The 15,404-nt window shown below is 41.0% G+C and overlaps 2 protein-coding genes across 3 annotated transcripts in view; both read right to left on the minus strand.

Annotated features, from left to right (window-relative positions):
- Positions 1-7,765, minus strand: part of hectd4 (HECT domain E3 ubiquitin protein ligase 4) — a 44,894-nt gene extending 37,129 nt beyond the window's left edge. Inside the window, exons 1-2 of one of the 2 annotated variants that reach the window (XM_030059396.1) lie at positions 7,088-7,234; positions 1,658-2,211 (exon numbers count right to left, since the gene is read on the minus strand). In XM_030059396.1, coding sequence (XP_029915256.1) covers positions 1,658-2,211; positions 7,088-7,234 — 701 coding nt within the window. Of the gene's footprint in view, positions 1-1,657; positions 2,212-7,087 lie in introns of both variants that reach the window. The other variant, XM_030059397.1, reaches the window with a different exon arrangement.
- A 1,333-nt stretch (positions 7,766-9,098) lies between these two features.
- On the minus strand, positions 9,099-13,959 carry LOC115364698 (group 3 secretory phospholipase A2-like). Its single transcript, XM_030059248.1, has 7 exons — positions 13,941-13,959; positions 13,035-13,167; positions 12,035-12,169; positions 11,040-11,227; positions 10,230-10,445; positions 9,402-9,531; positions 9,099-9,225 (listed from the first exon to the last, which is right to left on the minus strand). Exons 1-7 carry the CDS (start codon positions 13,957-13,959, stop codon positions 9,099-9,101), a joined length of 948 nt encoding a protein of 315 aa, XP_029915108.1.
- Between the last annotated feature and the right edge of the window lie 1,445 nt (positions 13,960-15,404).

Consider the following 15,404-nt stretch of genomic DNA (forward strand, 5'->3'; position numbering starts at 1 on the left):
TACTAACCCTGCCCATCGGAGGCAATGTGGGGGTGTTCAGCATATAGCTCTTTAATTAGCTCTCACTGTTAGTGAAAAGGCACCAGGGCTAGATGGTTCCCAACAACAAAGAGCTCTCAGCCCCTACAGAGGCCAAACAAAGAGAGTGGAGGGTTCTGGTTTTGACAAGTCAAGCTCAGTTGTCACCAGCAGAAGCCAGAGTTCAAGCATTGGGGGGAAAAAAAGAAAAAAGATATTCTGTTCTGTTATGGGCGATGCAACAAACACAAAAACGTAAGGCTCCTTGAGGTAGATTTGGAGCTGAGCACTATTATACTTGGTTCATTATAATAAATTATCTTATAATATATTGCATATTGCAGAATCACCTGTATCATGATTCTGTATCTTATTGTCAGTTATCCAGTGATTCCTACCTTTATTTTGCATAGGACAAGGCAAAAACTGAATATACACAACAGGTATGACCATGCTGAGTAGTAACTGGGATGATCAGACTACAGATTAGAAAAATAATTAATCATGCAAAAATAGTTTTAATAATGTGTATAATTTATATCTTATTGCAGTCATAAACTATAAGCATGACCACCAGTGTTCATTTTGGTTTTCTATATTCAAGTGCTTTCCCTGACAAACACAAAATTTGGCTCTTTTGCACAAATGTGTGAAGTCTGGCTTATAATGCCTGCCGTTTTGAATGACAGTATGATGCAATGTACGCACCATCGGGGTAGGCACTAGGCAGAGTAGCATCCACAGTAATTAAGGAAAAGCTCCACCACTGAAGCTTTGTTATTCCACTGTCTACTTACAGTATGACAAACAGACAATATTTTGATCAGGAATGGATCTTCACCAGATCATGCTAGGGCTGCTCAATTAATCAAATTTTAATCGTGAGTACGATTTTGGCTTCAGACAATCTCAAAATTCATATAATCGAGGAAAACCTATTATTTTGTCAGTTTCCGTTGTGAGACGCGCATGCGCAACTCAACCACTACTCTCCCGCCCCTGCGTGTGTGGAGAGTGGAGATCCAGGCCAGCGATTTAAGCACGTGTGAAGATGGAAGAGGGTGAGGCTAAGCAGCGTCCCTTGGTTGATAAAAAAGGTAGAACCACTTCATTAGTGTGGGAACATTTTGGATTCGAAGAAAACGATGTGGAGCATTTTTTTTAAAACATGTTCAATAAATGCTGTTCCAAACATGTTCAATAAATGCTGTTCCAAATTCAAAGACATAATCGTGCTAATAATCGTGATTTCAATATTGACCAAAATAATCGTGATTATGATTTTTTCCATAATCGAGGAGCCCTAGATCATGCCATTGCTGCTTGAATGAGACAGATCCAGGAGGATTCCAGGAGCCTAGTAAACATTTACACATTTCGCACAAAAACGTATTTGCTGCCTTTAGATAACTAGGTCTGCTAATTTAAACAAGTAATATTCACGGGTAGAACGCTATCACTGAATATTGTTCGTTCAAACAGACCACGTACACAAACTGCCTTGTTTAAAGCAAGAGCCAACAGAAGGATGCTACTAGGAACTGCAAGACTGGCAAATGATGAGGGAGAGGATGTGAGGATGGGAAAATCCAGAGCATTTCTGACTTAAATTATTATGCTGTTAGGAAGACAGTCTCACCTGGCACAAGCAAGTGCCACGAGGGCAGCAGCAGCATTTTCCCTCTGCCTGTGTGCATGTAGAATCTGCGTCTGAGCCTGCCCCTGCGTTTGGCCTGTCTGCTGGGCACCATCTTCTAGCCAGGAGCAGAGGAGCCCCTCCAGGCCGTTGAGGCAGTCGGCGGGCTCTTTGCTGAGGCTGAGCGGCTGGCAGTCCCGCAGGCAGGCTAGCAGTACCTCTGCTGTGACCCCACAGAGCGCTGGGTCACTGCGAGTCTGGGACTGCAGAAGGGGAAAGACCAGCAGCAGACCCACACGCGAAGTGAAGGGTGCCTGCTCGGGTTGCTGGAGCAGACCTTGTCGTTTGAGCAGGGCCAAGGTCTCCTCATCAGCCCCTCCGGCCCCCTCTCTCTCCTGCTGTTCCTCCAGGGCAAGCTGCCGCTGTGCCCCCCACAGCCCACGCAGAGCGTTGAGTCTGTACTCCAGCAGGCGTGCGTATGCATTGCTCTGATTCCCGCAGACAGCACGCAGACGCTCAGCCAACTCTACTGGGTTCTTCGTCTCAAATGTTAGGATCTGGTATGAAGAACAGAGGCGGAGGGCAGGAGAGAAAAGAAAGGAATAACAGAGGGATATTACCAGTAATAATAACTGTCATAATTGGTCCCTAGTTTTTAAGGGGAAAAAAATTGAGATTGCAGGCATAAGTCTCCAACTGATGATGACACCCTGTAGAATGTATTCACTTCACAACCCCATCAAAAGCATTGCCTGGTCTGGCAACACACAAATCAGATTTGCTACATCAGAGGAACAGGTTCACTCAGACAAGATGAAGTGAAATCAAATAAAAGGAAGAAGCACAGAGGACTTTGAATTTCATTGACATAGATTTAAATGGGGAAGATTCAAGTTCACCTTAATCTGAAATTAGAGAATTATTTTTAAGAATATTTGATTTTTTGAATATTCAATCTGAAACTGCTGCAACAGCAAATAAAAATTGTCTTCAAACTGGAATCCTTGACGAAAACTATGAGCAGGGTTAGTCCGTAACACCTTTCAGCAGGACCAAAGACGGCTATAAGTCTCCTCACATAAATGTTACAGTGTGGGCTAATCTGAAACTGATGTTGTGGACTGGGGCTAGCTAACTAATTTTCAAAATGTATTTGGTTTGAAAGTGAAAGTTCACTTGTGTACAGTTGTTCTCGTTCAGAAATAATGGTCAAAGATACCAAGGCACAGAGAATGTGCCTCACATGCACTTAGGCAGCATTTCAGATATTGATTACACCATGTGGCCCAAGACTCATGGACAAGAAAAAAACCCATTATACCATTTAGCAGGCAGAATCTGTATTGATTTCATTTTAGAAATGCTGCTAATGTTACAGTAACCCTCCTTAACTGGACGTTGGGCCTTCTCCATCTTCACTCTGCAAAAGACTGCTGCAAGTGGATAAAAATAGTCAGCATCAGAACACCTACAATATGGCACTGAATGACCTAGCTAATCTGAAAATTGGACATGCAATGTGGTCACTACAAAAAGTGGAAAGGAAACAACACTGTCCTAGCACAATATTGATGAAAGGATGCTTTCACACAAACAAAAACCTTCAAAAGAGTCTCGCTAGTGGTTTAAGGACATACTAGCTCTTCCAAAACATAGAAGGTGAGCATCAAGAAACATGGCATTTCCATCACTACCTAAGCTTTGCTTTTCTAATTTCAAAATGCCCGGTGTTATCCAGTATGATTAATCTCACATGACAAAAATTTTTGCCACCTTCCTCCTCTCTTCTTTCCCTATTTTTAGTCACATACCCTAAACAAAAAGTATACAATTTAAAAAGTGGATGACACAGATCAATTTTATTAATTTGACATGTCATGATCTGTGTCTTCCAAAAGAACACTTTGTCCCAAATAATGAATGAATGAAGTTGAAGGAAACACAGGTAGAGTCGGTGGTGGTGAATGAGCAGTGATGGTTTGAGAACTTGAGAGTGCAGATGTTCACCTTACAACCCAATAACTTTAAACTCCAGTTTAAGACCACGGCCTACTATCAGTATTTAATCACTGCATCACTTCACTTTACCGTAAATGTCCTTAAAACATACAGCGGTAATGACAAACTTGCCATGCCCCAGGTGGCAGTCCATTGATAGTTTACTACATTCGCACAAATTAGTCCATAACCATAACTTTTACCTAACACTGCAGGCCCTGCATCCATCATAAATATGGGCGCTGACATGATTGCAAATGTGTCCGACTCCCTATTCTGTTACCTGTTATAATTCCTGATGATTGGTACTGTTACAACAAACACTGACAAAGGAGATAATGCCTACAAGGCTTCACAGAACATAGCGCTCAAACCTGTCTTCAATCTTTGATGTGAAATTCATACATGCTGCCAAAATAAACCGAGGTACAGTCAGCAGTATCTCATGCATTTCCCCAAGTGAACAGTCCAGCTGTCAGTAATTTCCAATTTCTTCTTATTGTGGAACAGCTCAAATAAGATGTGTGCAATGAGCAAAACAACAAAGTATACCATGTTTGTAAGTAAAGCAAGAAATTGTCTTCTTTTTTTTTTTTCAATCTACCATTGATGGTGGGTGGTCAACTTCAAAATGGCCAGTTGCAGTCACTATTTTACCAGTGTTTTTTTTTTTTTTTGTTGTTGTTTTTTTTAATCTAGCAGTGATTGGTAGTGTAGAAAGGCTAAGTAATGACAGCAAAAATTAACACCACTTGGGGAATGTCTGGTGTTAATTTTTCCAGCCTGTTTGTTAGTGTATAAAGCTAGGGTCTAATCTATCAAATCAGAAGAGCAGTGATGGCAAACTGGAGATTTATGCAATCAGCTTTGTGTGAGTAGCCCTTAATATTCAATAAAAAGTAATGAGTCTGCTTTGTAAGAAAGAGGCACCTGAGGCTGGAAATAACCCTACAGTTGTGTAGGATTTAAAGGCTCTACCAAACACCAGACCTCTAACTAATTGTCTTATCTTCTATCTGGTGAAAATACATAGAATGGTGAGCAAAACACACACAGCTACACGGTTCACAAACTGTGTGCAATTGCTGTTATTTCCTTACACATGCTGGTTGATGCACATCAGAATAAGAACACATTGACATTTCGAATTTTAGATACACTTTTGGTCACATATTCCATGTGTTTAAACATAATATTCTCAAAAACATCTTCCATACCCAAAGGGGTTGGATAAAATAGGTTATGCTGTTACTGTATTTGCCCAGTCGGGTGCACCACACTGTACATTATAAAAATGAAGTCAAGCAGGCAGTTCAAGTCAGTGAGCATAATAGCCGTTAACCAGTCACAGCATACCGATGTGTCTCTGAGAAACATTCACCACCACAAGGTGGGAGACCAGCTGGACCACCGTGCTGATTATCCCAATATATTGCTTTGGGCTTAACAATTGCTCCAACACCACAGACACATATTTTGCGATATTAGCAGACCATCATGGATGCAGTGGCATTTTCAAAATAACAGAGTCTATTCAAATTGCACAACAAACAAACAAGACTAAGCAGCAATGCCATTTATAGTACAAGAGATTTCTACTTTATGTTGAGAGTGATTTTGTCAGCAGAACAAGCTGTGTTGGAATATAAACTTTATGTCTGAGGTTTGAGCATGACATTCCTGTTTTAACTTGACTCGTATTAAAGACGAGAAAGAGAAAGAGAGGATGTGATTATTAAACCAAAATACAGATTCTAATAATTAATTAAAAAGTAAAGGGTGAAGAGCAACTAATTTTAATGAGCCAGTAGTGGGCGAGCACGTTTTTGTTAAAAAATTAATAGCCTACGTTCGAAAAATCGTTGGGAATCACATTCCGGGGTCATACACTGACCCCGGAAAAGGAATACCAGATTATATGAACCACAGATATGGATCAGGGTTTTTCTTAGTCCTCCAGCCAGCAACTTCAACGCCCAAAAGAGAGAGGTTAGGGGGCTCTGGGGTTAGACATAGCGGCAAGTGGACGGTGTTGGTTGACTTTAACATGTTAATTTTAACGAGTTAAATTTGACTGACTATAAAGTGTACCAACGACCAGATCCATATTGAAAAACGCAAGCCCAGTTACAGATAATGTAGATAACATTTAGCCCCGAAACGGGACTCCGCATACTACACAGCAACATATGCGGGGTCCCGTGTGGCCAGATAAGGATAACAGCGTGAATATGTTCATTAGCCTACTGTCAGTCTGGTATTGATTATCCGCCAAAAATTAGAGATAACATGGATTACTGTGGCATACTTAACAGACTTCTTTATACGTACTAACCTTCTACAACTTGCATGTTATAAAACGATGTAGCGACGATGTGACATACATTATCTAGCCATAGAAGTTTCTATCGGCAACTGTCAATTTCACTAAGCTGCCAGCACTGTCACTTCCGGTTTTCAGACAAAAATAAAAGCGTTGAAGCCACCTACAACATCAGTGCATCACTGCGCTCGGAGGGTCTAGCTTGCAATTGAATGTAATTAAGACGTACACAACTCCCTTGCGCAATGAACCGTCTAATTTCGTCAAGACAGGCCTGGCGACATATTAAACATACAATATAACAGTGGTAGTTTGTATTCACTATGCATGAATCACGTTTCACTACGCTTATTTTATAATCACTGTGGTTTAGCGGGGAGCTTTGTAGCCACCTAAATGCTACGAAGTAAACGTCACTTATAATTAAAAATCTACACTCTTAAACGCGTGTTACCACATGGATTACTACTCTCCACTATTATCCATAGCCTTAGAGTCAAATAAATATGCCTAAAACCGTTCATATATGGCCTGAGGTGGTTCATATATAGCTAAAGAGTCGATCGGCTGCATGCCAAAGCTGCCCCACAGGCGATATACATGTAAAAGCTGTGTATGTTCATACCTGGGGTGCACCAATTTAGCGTAAGTAATATCTTTAATCAATCTTCAATCATTTATCTGAATCTAAGAATCTATGAATATTTCCGAAAGTAGTTCACAAATACCACCGGTCAGATGTATCTTCAATGCTACATGCAGCAACACTTTGTGAGGAGAATACTGAAATCTCGGCCATTCATTTATCGTTGACATTCTTGACGCTAAATAGTTGTTTACATGCTGATGAATACTTTTATTTTGACGAGCACAAGCCGGAAGTCTATCAGAGATTGTTGTTTACTTGACAATGGTTAAAAAACGGTTGCAACTAGCACCAACGGCTATTGTTGACGCTGAAAAATCAAATAATTCACATTATTACACCAAAAAGCATGCAGTCACAGAGGCGTCTGATGTGTCGAGTGTGTGTGTATGTGTGTACGCGTGTGCGTGTATGTGTGTACATGTGTATGTATGTGTGTACATGTGTGTGAGAATCCTCCACTAACCTCTTGCTCGGTGTCTCCCTGTTCTGACACTCCAATTTCACTGGGCAATTCAGCCAGATCCGTGACCCGAATAAGTCCATCGTGAAGGAAAATCGTCTCCTCCTTCACCGAGAGCCACTGGGACGAATCCACAGCCCCGGAGCCCATCGCTCTCTCCTCCGACAATGATGATGCCAAAGGGGTCGAACATTAAAAATTCAGTGACTGAAAATGACAGAAACGCCCCAGCTAGCCTGTTTGGCTAGCTACAATAACACATCCTCGGTGTCCACTTAAACGCCGACGTTAGAGAAGGTAGACTGTAGTGCTGATCGACAGTCGCTGGCTGGCAGCTAGCGGCGGACAGGGCAGCTCCTCTTCACATAACACAGGTGCTCATGTCGGGCTGTTAGCGGCTGCTAGCTGGGTGGCAGCTTGGTTAGCTAGCAGCGTAGCCAGCTAACGGTAGCTAACGCTTACGCTATCGTTACCGACCAGAGTGGGCGTGACACTCGTAATAAATCCGTTATTACACTGCACCGTGACAAATGGCCGCTTCCCCTGGACGCAGACGGTGTCCGAGCTCAGGTTTCTCCAAGCAAAACACCGAGGAGCGGGCTGCCCCGTCAACGGCCCGGCCTCTGAATGAGTGGTCGGATAAGATAATGAGAGCCTCCCAGCTGTCAGTACGACGCCATGTTTCCAAGGCCAACTAGCTGTTCCCAGCATGCACCGCGGGCCAGAAGAAAACTGTCAAAAATTCATGAGCTGATCATCCTGATCAATCATCAGCAGCTGATCACACTGATCAATCATCAGCAGCTGATACTGCACTATGACCAGCCCAGTCTGCACAGCCGAAGATAATACCTCAAGATGCAATTATGTAGGCCAGTCGCATATTTTTAATTTGATTTTTAATTTTGTAAACAAGATCGTGAACGAAAACTAACAAAATAACGAAAACTACATATAAAAATATTTTCGTTAACTGAAATAAAAATGAAAAACAGGGCCTACAAAATAAACTAAAAATTATGTCCTGAATGAATACACCTTTTAAAACTGTGTTTTCTCCTGAGACACAAAATACTTTTCTGACCTTTTTGAATACCCCATACTACAGAAAAGACTAAAACAATGAAACTAAATTTTAAAAACGAAACTAAAATTGAACAGTTTCAAGAAATAAAAACTAAACTAACAAATCTGTTTTAAAACTAGGTTGAACTAAAATGACATTGAAAACAAAAAGTAAAAACGAATAAAAAAAAATGGAAAACTATAATAACCTTGATTTGACTGTAAACTTTTCCCCAGGGATGAATATTAGTATCAGATTGTTGCAGGCAGCGTTGCATATCTAATCATCCTCATTGCCTGCATTTGCAATGCAGATGCTAGAGCGCCACCCTGTGGGCATCAGCGGAAATGCCCTTCACAAAATGTATTTCCAAATCAATTCAGTACACCATATGTTTTCTGTGTTAAATTAAGGTTATCCTGCATTAGAGCTTTAAACAAATATTAAATGTGTCCATATTATACTCACAAAATACAAAGTTGAGTTTATTTTCAGCAGGTCACATTCTAAGTTTCCAAACCTGTTTTTTATCATCACAGACATAAACATAATGTTATATGAAGTTCAACACATGCAAATTGGCTCTTCTTGTACATTACAGCTTAGATGTCTAATTAGTGTCAGTGGTGCAACAAAAAGATCAGCTTCTCTTTCCAGGATCAACGATTCTCAGGCATCTCTTGTACAGACGAAGAGAAACCCCTCTTTTTCTGTCCTTGCCCGAGTTCTGTGCTCTAGCCGTGGCTTTTTCTTCCATCGTTTTAAGTGCTTGAAGTAGGTCAGAGGCTTTAGAGAAGGCAGCAGCACAGCTAGAAAAGAATTGTGTAAAAATATCAATGACAGACCCCAACATCATAATCTCTCACACAAGCAAAGTGAGTAACACATTAGACATGAGACGGCACAGCTGCCATCAAACGCTGTCAGAGATTAACATAATGACAGAGCTTAAAACCTTTTTCTGTTGTGGCATTTTGTCTCTGTTGGTAGTTTGAAGCAGTATCTGGAGACAAAATCCATCAGGAGAGACGGGAGGATGCTGGGCGCCTTGAAATGTTCAATCTGACCCGCCAACCTGCGAAATTGACAAGGAGACAAGCAGTGGTTATTTACAATTTGATGGAGAGAAACAAAGTAAGTAAGAGTAACAAGTAAGAGATGAAGGGTGTGTGTGTGTGTGTGTGTGTGTGTGTGTGTATGTGTGTGTGTGTGTGTGTGCATTTAAAATCAAGTGTTGTGCAATTTCTTTACCGACTGGTGCAATCACAGTGATAGACGGTCTTTGACTCCATGTTTTGCAGACCATACTTCTTCTCCAGAGGAAGGATTTTGTGCTGACATCGATCCAAGTGTTTGAGGATTCCACAGACGAGCCGGTTGTCTGCAGGACCGGCAACAGACACAGATTATCTGACCACTTACCCAAATACACTCATCACTTTCCTTGCAACGTATTTATTGCAAGTTGTCTTTCTCAACAAAGGCTTAAAAGGCTCTTTGTCTCGCTTCCATTTACTGAACGCAGAACACACAAAGAGTTGTTTCTGAGGGCTATAATGAGTGTGGAAAATTATTTTGTCTCACCTGCCAACAGCTGGTAAACTAAAAAAAAAAAAAAAAAAAAAAATGCCAAGACTAACTTTCATTGGAGAAAATTAGTATGGGGTTTTTATCTTAATATGCCAGTGGATCAAGTTTGTAATGCATCATTACAAAGCACAAAAGAGCATAATGTTATCATGTGAAAAACTTACTGGGTGACTTTTATTAATTTTACCAGAATGTGTCTTAGCATGTGTTGCTTCCAAAATACTTGCCATGTCACTATGTTTGCTTGTTATAGGCTGGATGGTATTGTAAATGAACAGGTTTTAGAAGACAACATAGGGGGCCTGGTTTACTTCCAAGTAAAAGAGGCTCTAGGGAAGTTAAGGTATTCAGACCAAGGTAAGTTGGGGTTAAGTTTCCCTCGTGTCAGTGTTACAGCAGCTACATGTGCTTTCCAGTGATATCATACAACACATTTATTTGGCTCAAGCTTCTGACTGCATGGCTTAAATGCTTTGGTTTTGGTATTACCTGTTATTATGGGCTTCTGTTTCATCTTGTCCCGTAGTGCATTGGTATTTCTTTGCCTTGGAGACTTGCCATTCTGATGATGGTTGGCTGCTGTTTGTGTTAGAAGACCTGGCTTTAGTTCTCCTTGGATGGGAAATGCAGTAGTAGCTGTACTCCAGAGTTTTGCTGTAGTCTCTGATTTCAGTGATGTCTTACTGGGCCTCTGCGCCATTGTCACTTGGTTCGGCGATACAGATGTAGATGTGGAGGGTGCAATAGCTGTTGTGTGAGATGTTTTTCGATCGAGACAAATTTTACGACGAGATTGAAAGGTATCGCCCCTCACAGGTATCCTGGCTCCACAGCGGCCGCTTTTCTTACGATTTTTCTTATGCATTTTAGTGGTTATCGTGCTCACTGTTGTGACTGCTGTTGGTACATGAAGACTAGCCGTTTGTGGGGTCCAGGATGTCATGGATGTTGTTTTCTGATATGGCTTTGTGGTCAGCTGTGATGAAAGCTGTCTTCTCTGTGGGGGATAAACTGTCACTTTCTCTGTGGAGCCTTTCTTTTTACCCAGTTTCTTCTTATTCAATATGTATGAGTTCATTTTAGAAGCATTAGAGATAGCTGTTTTCAACTCTGATGTTAATGATGTCATCATCTCTATTGGGGATGCAGTTGTCGATGTTGAAGGAATTGTGGTGTGCACCATTGATGTTACTGGTGTTTGGGTGGATTTCATAACAGTTTTCATGCGTCTTTTGCATCCTTTCCCCTTCTTCTTTTTGCGATGGAAAGTATCTCCTCTAGGTGGGTCTCTGGGATTACATCTGCGTTCACTTTTGGGCGACTTTGTGACTGAAACGGTCGGAGGTCTTTCCTTTACATGGTGTTCCTTAATATTTGACGACTCATTGCCATATGGTTTTTCACGATATTTGCTTGTTGTGCGGGTGGTGTTGTATGAGAAGGGGTTTTTGAAAACAGCGTATGGGGCCTTTTTGGCTACTTTGCACCTACAGAGAGAAAATAAGTTAAAGCCCAGCCATGACTATCAAAAACCTCCTTATTACTGTCCATTTTATGTTTGTTTATATATATATATATATATATATATATATATATATATATATATATATATATATATATATATATATATATATATATATTTTTTTTTTTTTTTTTTATTTTTTTCCAACATGCAAATTTTCACCAAATATCTAATATATTTATCAAATAAGAAAAGATAAACTTGGTGTTGCTATTTTCAGTCGTAGGTTCTGCCATTTCATGCACTAAAATGAGCATTTTCCTTGCAAGCTAATTACAGTGACTGTAAATTCAGGAATCACAGAGAGCATAATCATGGTTAATTAAAAAAGGGTATTTCCAACATTCCCAGACTGTTTGAGATATATGCAAATATATTTTTGTCTTCTGTACATCTTATTTAGGTTGATAACATAGTACTGGGGTTGCAGGAAATAAGTTACCCATTAATCTGTCTTTATTTGTGAGGAAGCTTGTCAGTAATCTGATAGGCAGAGTTGTGGAAACAGGGCAGGGTTGCAGCATGATGCCCTTGAGTATTATGTGGGGGTTGGCAGAGTGTCAGGCATGCCATTACAAGACAAGCTGCTCAGCTGAACTTAAGAAGTGCAGTTGCTGCTCCACTTTCCAATATTGCTCTATCTGTACAGTATGTCACTGAACAAGTGAGCGTCTTGTTTTACTGAGCTGCCTGGCACTCACTGCTGTGCCCCACTTAGGCCTCTAACAAAATGCAGCAAAGCTTCGAGCATGAATATCAATATGTCTCTTACATTCCCCACCAGTACATCTTGACACAGCGCCTCTGTCGTATGAGCTCAAAACAGGGGATCCTTAGGATGTTAAAGAAGCTGTAGCCCACCATGCTGGAGATGGTATCGTTCACACCAAAGAGGCACTCTCGAAACCTGGTGATGGGCATACAAACACCAAGGCAATCAGAGCTTAATGAATAAATGTAACAACAGCAGGAACATATATGAACACTAGAAGACTAGGGAAAATGTAACACACATGGATGTTGTGAATTGATGATCCCCTGAAATCAGCTCAGAGTGCAATCCTGAAACAGTGTGCTGGTTTCTTATGATAAAGAACAAGACTAGGATGTTAAACATACATGCACCTGTTTACATTGTGTGCCAAGTGGTACGAAAACTGGCATCCCTCCTCAACCTCTGTGGTTTTAAATAATGGATTTTGAGAAAGGTATGGAGTGCTTTCTCACATGGCAAGCACAAAAATGATGGGCAACATGTTCACTCTTGACATCAAAAGTTTATCTTGAGGGCTGAATGTAGGCCTGTGTTTCTATATGCACAACTGTATGACATAAATAAATCATTTAACACTTTTTTTGTGTCAAACACTAAATTTCATCAATTTCAGTCAGTCAGTCAGTCATCAGTCAGTTAGTTTTAAAATATTAATGACTTCTGGATGGTACTATTAAATGCCCCCGGCCTTTCTATCCATTGGCGCAGTGACAAAATGATCTGATACAAACATTCCTGAGATGAAAACACTCCCATTACTAGGATGAAGTGTAATGTACTGCATTAAAAGTTATAGCCACCACACCCTTGAAAAATTTGGTTATCAGCTTCACAAATAAGGCCTCAGACAGGTCTAACACTTACTTGACTATGTACCCACACGGATCATAAAAGTCAGAGTTGTGAGTTACCGCCTGCTGGAGTCTCTCTGGAAGGCATGGGAATCTGTAATATCCTAAGAATGTAATGGGTGCCCAGTCTGCATGCTGAGACTCACCTTCGGTCACAGTCACAGTGTGACACGGTGAAGAAGTTGGAGTTGAAGACCCCATAATTCACCGTAAAGGCTGGGATGACATGCATACACTGGTCATGCTCGCGGCAGCATCGATCTGCACTCTCAAACATCCCTGTGCAGAGGAACAACAAGTGTGAAATCTGCACATCACTAAAAGACATTAAGTGACACCATACATGTATGCAAGTTGTCAAGCAGAGATGACTTAGTTGCCAGATACTTTAAAATCTAGAAGCTGCTGACCTCAAGGAAATGTTATTTTGTATGAAAACCAAATGTGCATGGCTATAAAACAGATTTGATCTCAAAGTACATAATTAGTGCTACCATCAAGAGCTACCATATTTAGTTTCCACTCTCTGTTAACAATAATAATTATTATTATCATTATTATTATTATTATTATCATCATCATCATCATCATCATCATCATCATCATCATCATCATCATTATTATTATTATTATTATTATAAAAAAAATAAATAAATAAATAAATAAAAAATAACAGTAGGCCTATAGAATAAAACATCACTTCTGCTCAGTTCATTTCATTTCCAATCCAGTTCAATTCGTTAACATTCAACATTACAGAGGTGCACAATGAAAAGGACATTTTTCGGTATGTATTTCGGTATTATATGCCTGTGCTTATATGAACTTAGTGTGAGTCTATGATATTCAAGTTAACCTACACGGACCTCATCATAGCTTATAGCATTTTATCTCAAATGATATCGGTGTTACATCCCTGCAATAGGCTTATCTTGTGACCCTATCATCGCTTAATTTGTTTTACGTCCTGTTATATTACTACAGTCTGTGTTCATATTTTTTTAACATTTACAGTCAGCTGAGTTTTGGAGCAGCGCATTCCCCGTGCTTACCTAACTCTTCATATCCCATGGCTTTGCTCCCAGTGCCGCACCAAAGCGTCCCTGGGAAGAGCCAGGAGCGTTTCCTCCGAGTTTTCCCCTCACTCCCAAATGTTTTTGCGCGCTTGGTTATCCTAGGCGCACCGGCGTTGTCCGGGCCGCAGGGGCCGTCCGGAGCAAGCAACGTACTGATATTGAAACGCTGCGTGGTTTCCTGACCCTGAGTGCCCGTCCTGCCGCAGAGAGAGAGGTAGCCTTCCGTGACGAGTGGATCGGCACTGACTTCGCATCTTAAAAGCCGCGTATCTTCAGACCACAGGCTCAGGTATAGGGAGCGCGCACCGTCCGTCTCTTCACGCACAAACACAAGGAGCGTCTGACCCTCGCCTGCAGGAGCGGATCTGTGACACAATAAGTGACCTGATACAGTCGCATCTTGTGTGGTTGGCATGATGAGCGATGATAAAACAAGAACAACAGACAGTAGATATCTGCTTTGCATCTCAAAGCAAAACGGGCGAATAATCCTGTTTGAATATCAAAGTGTTGCCAGATTGGACGCAGGTATACAGCAGATCCTACACATTAACTGCGGCATGAATATGTCTGTAACTGCTCGAGGCTTGGGCACCTTGATTCACTCTGCTATGGTTTACCCGCTTTTATTTGATGGAGTGAACGTACATTCTTATAGGCCTGCAGGTGTAACAGCCTCGCCAGAAATATGACACTCTTCACTTGGATAAGTGTGCGTGTGCGTGCGCGTGTCTGACTCAGGCAGTGCTTATACTTGCCTTTACCATTTCCACTGCAGCCTACTTACTGCCAACATGCTGACATGGAATTTGAAGGAGGCAAAGGCTGGCACACAGTTTTCTTGTGTTAGTTTTAACACAAGAAACAAGTCACTTACAAGACCCAACGTATAGGCCAGTGCATCCCAACATTTGTACAGCAAGAGATACGCTGAATACATTAAGAGAAATTTTAATTATGGAAGGCAGATACCTTTTCAGGTAGGCCTAATGCATTTGCATAACATCCACCAGGCTGCTTCCAGAAACATGCCTCCACTTGGCTAAGGGAAGCATGTTCATATTAAATGTTTTGCAAGGCAATAAAAGCATGGCCTATATTATTTGAGTTTGGTATGAACAAGAAAGGAGACTGAGGCAAAGAGGAAAGGGTATTTATTAAGTCTATGTTAAAGAGACAGTGTGAGCATGCCTCAAAACTTTAGAACAACTTTCCAGCATTTTCAGTGTCACCTCAGACTGTTTGATGATGCACAATACACTTTCCGACCTGTGTGGACCTTTTCAAACCAACATTATCATTTGTCCCTAAACAGCTGTGGGTCTAACAATGTACCTTTGTATTCAGTGTAGGTCTATAGGATGCACCACTGAGCGGCAGTGTTAGTCTTACTCAGTATACAGCCTGTTGTTTACTAGTGATAATAAATGTTAACTTCAT

The sequence above is a fragment of the Myripristis murdjan genome, chromosome 9, assembly GCF_902150065.1.
Source record: "Myripristis murdjan chromosome 9, fMyrMur1.1, whole genome shotgun sequence".
In the NCBI taxonomy this organism is placed as follows: Eukaryota; Metazoa; Chordata; class Actinopteri; order Holocentriformes; family Holocentridae; genus Myripristis; species Myripristis murdjan.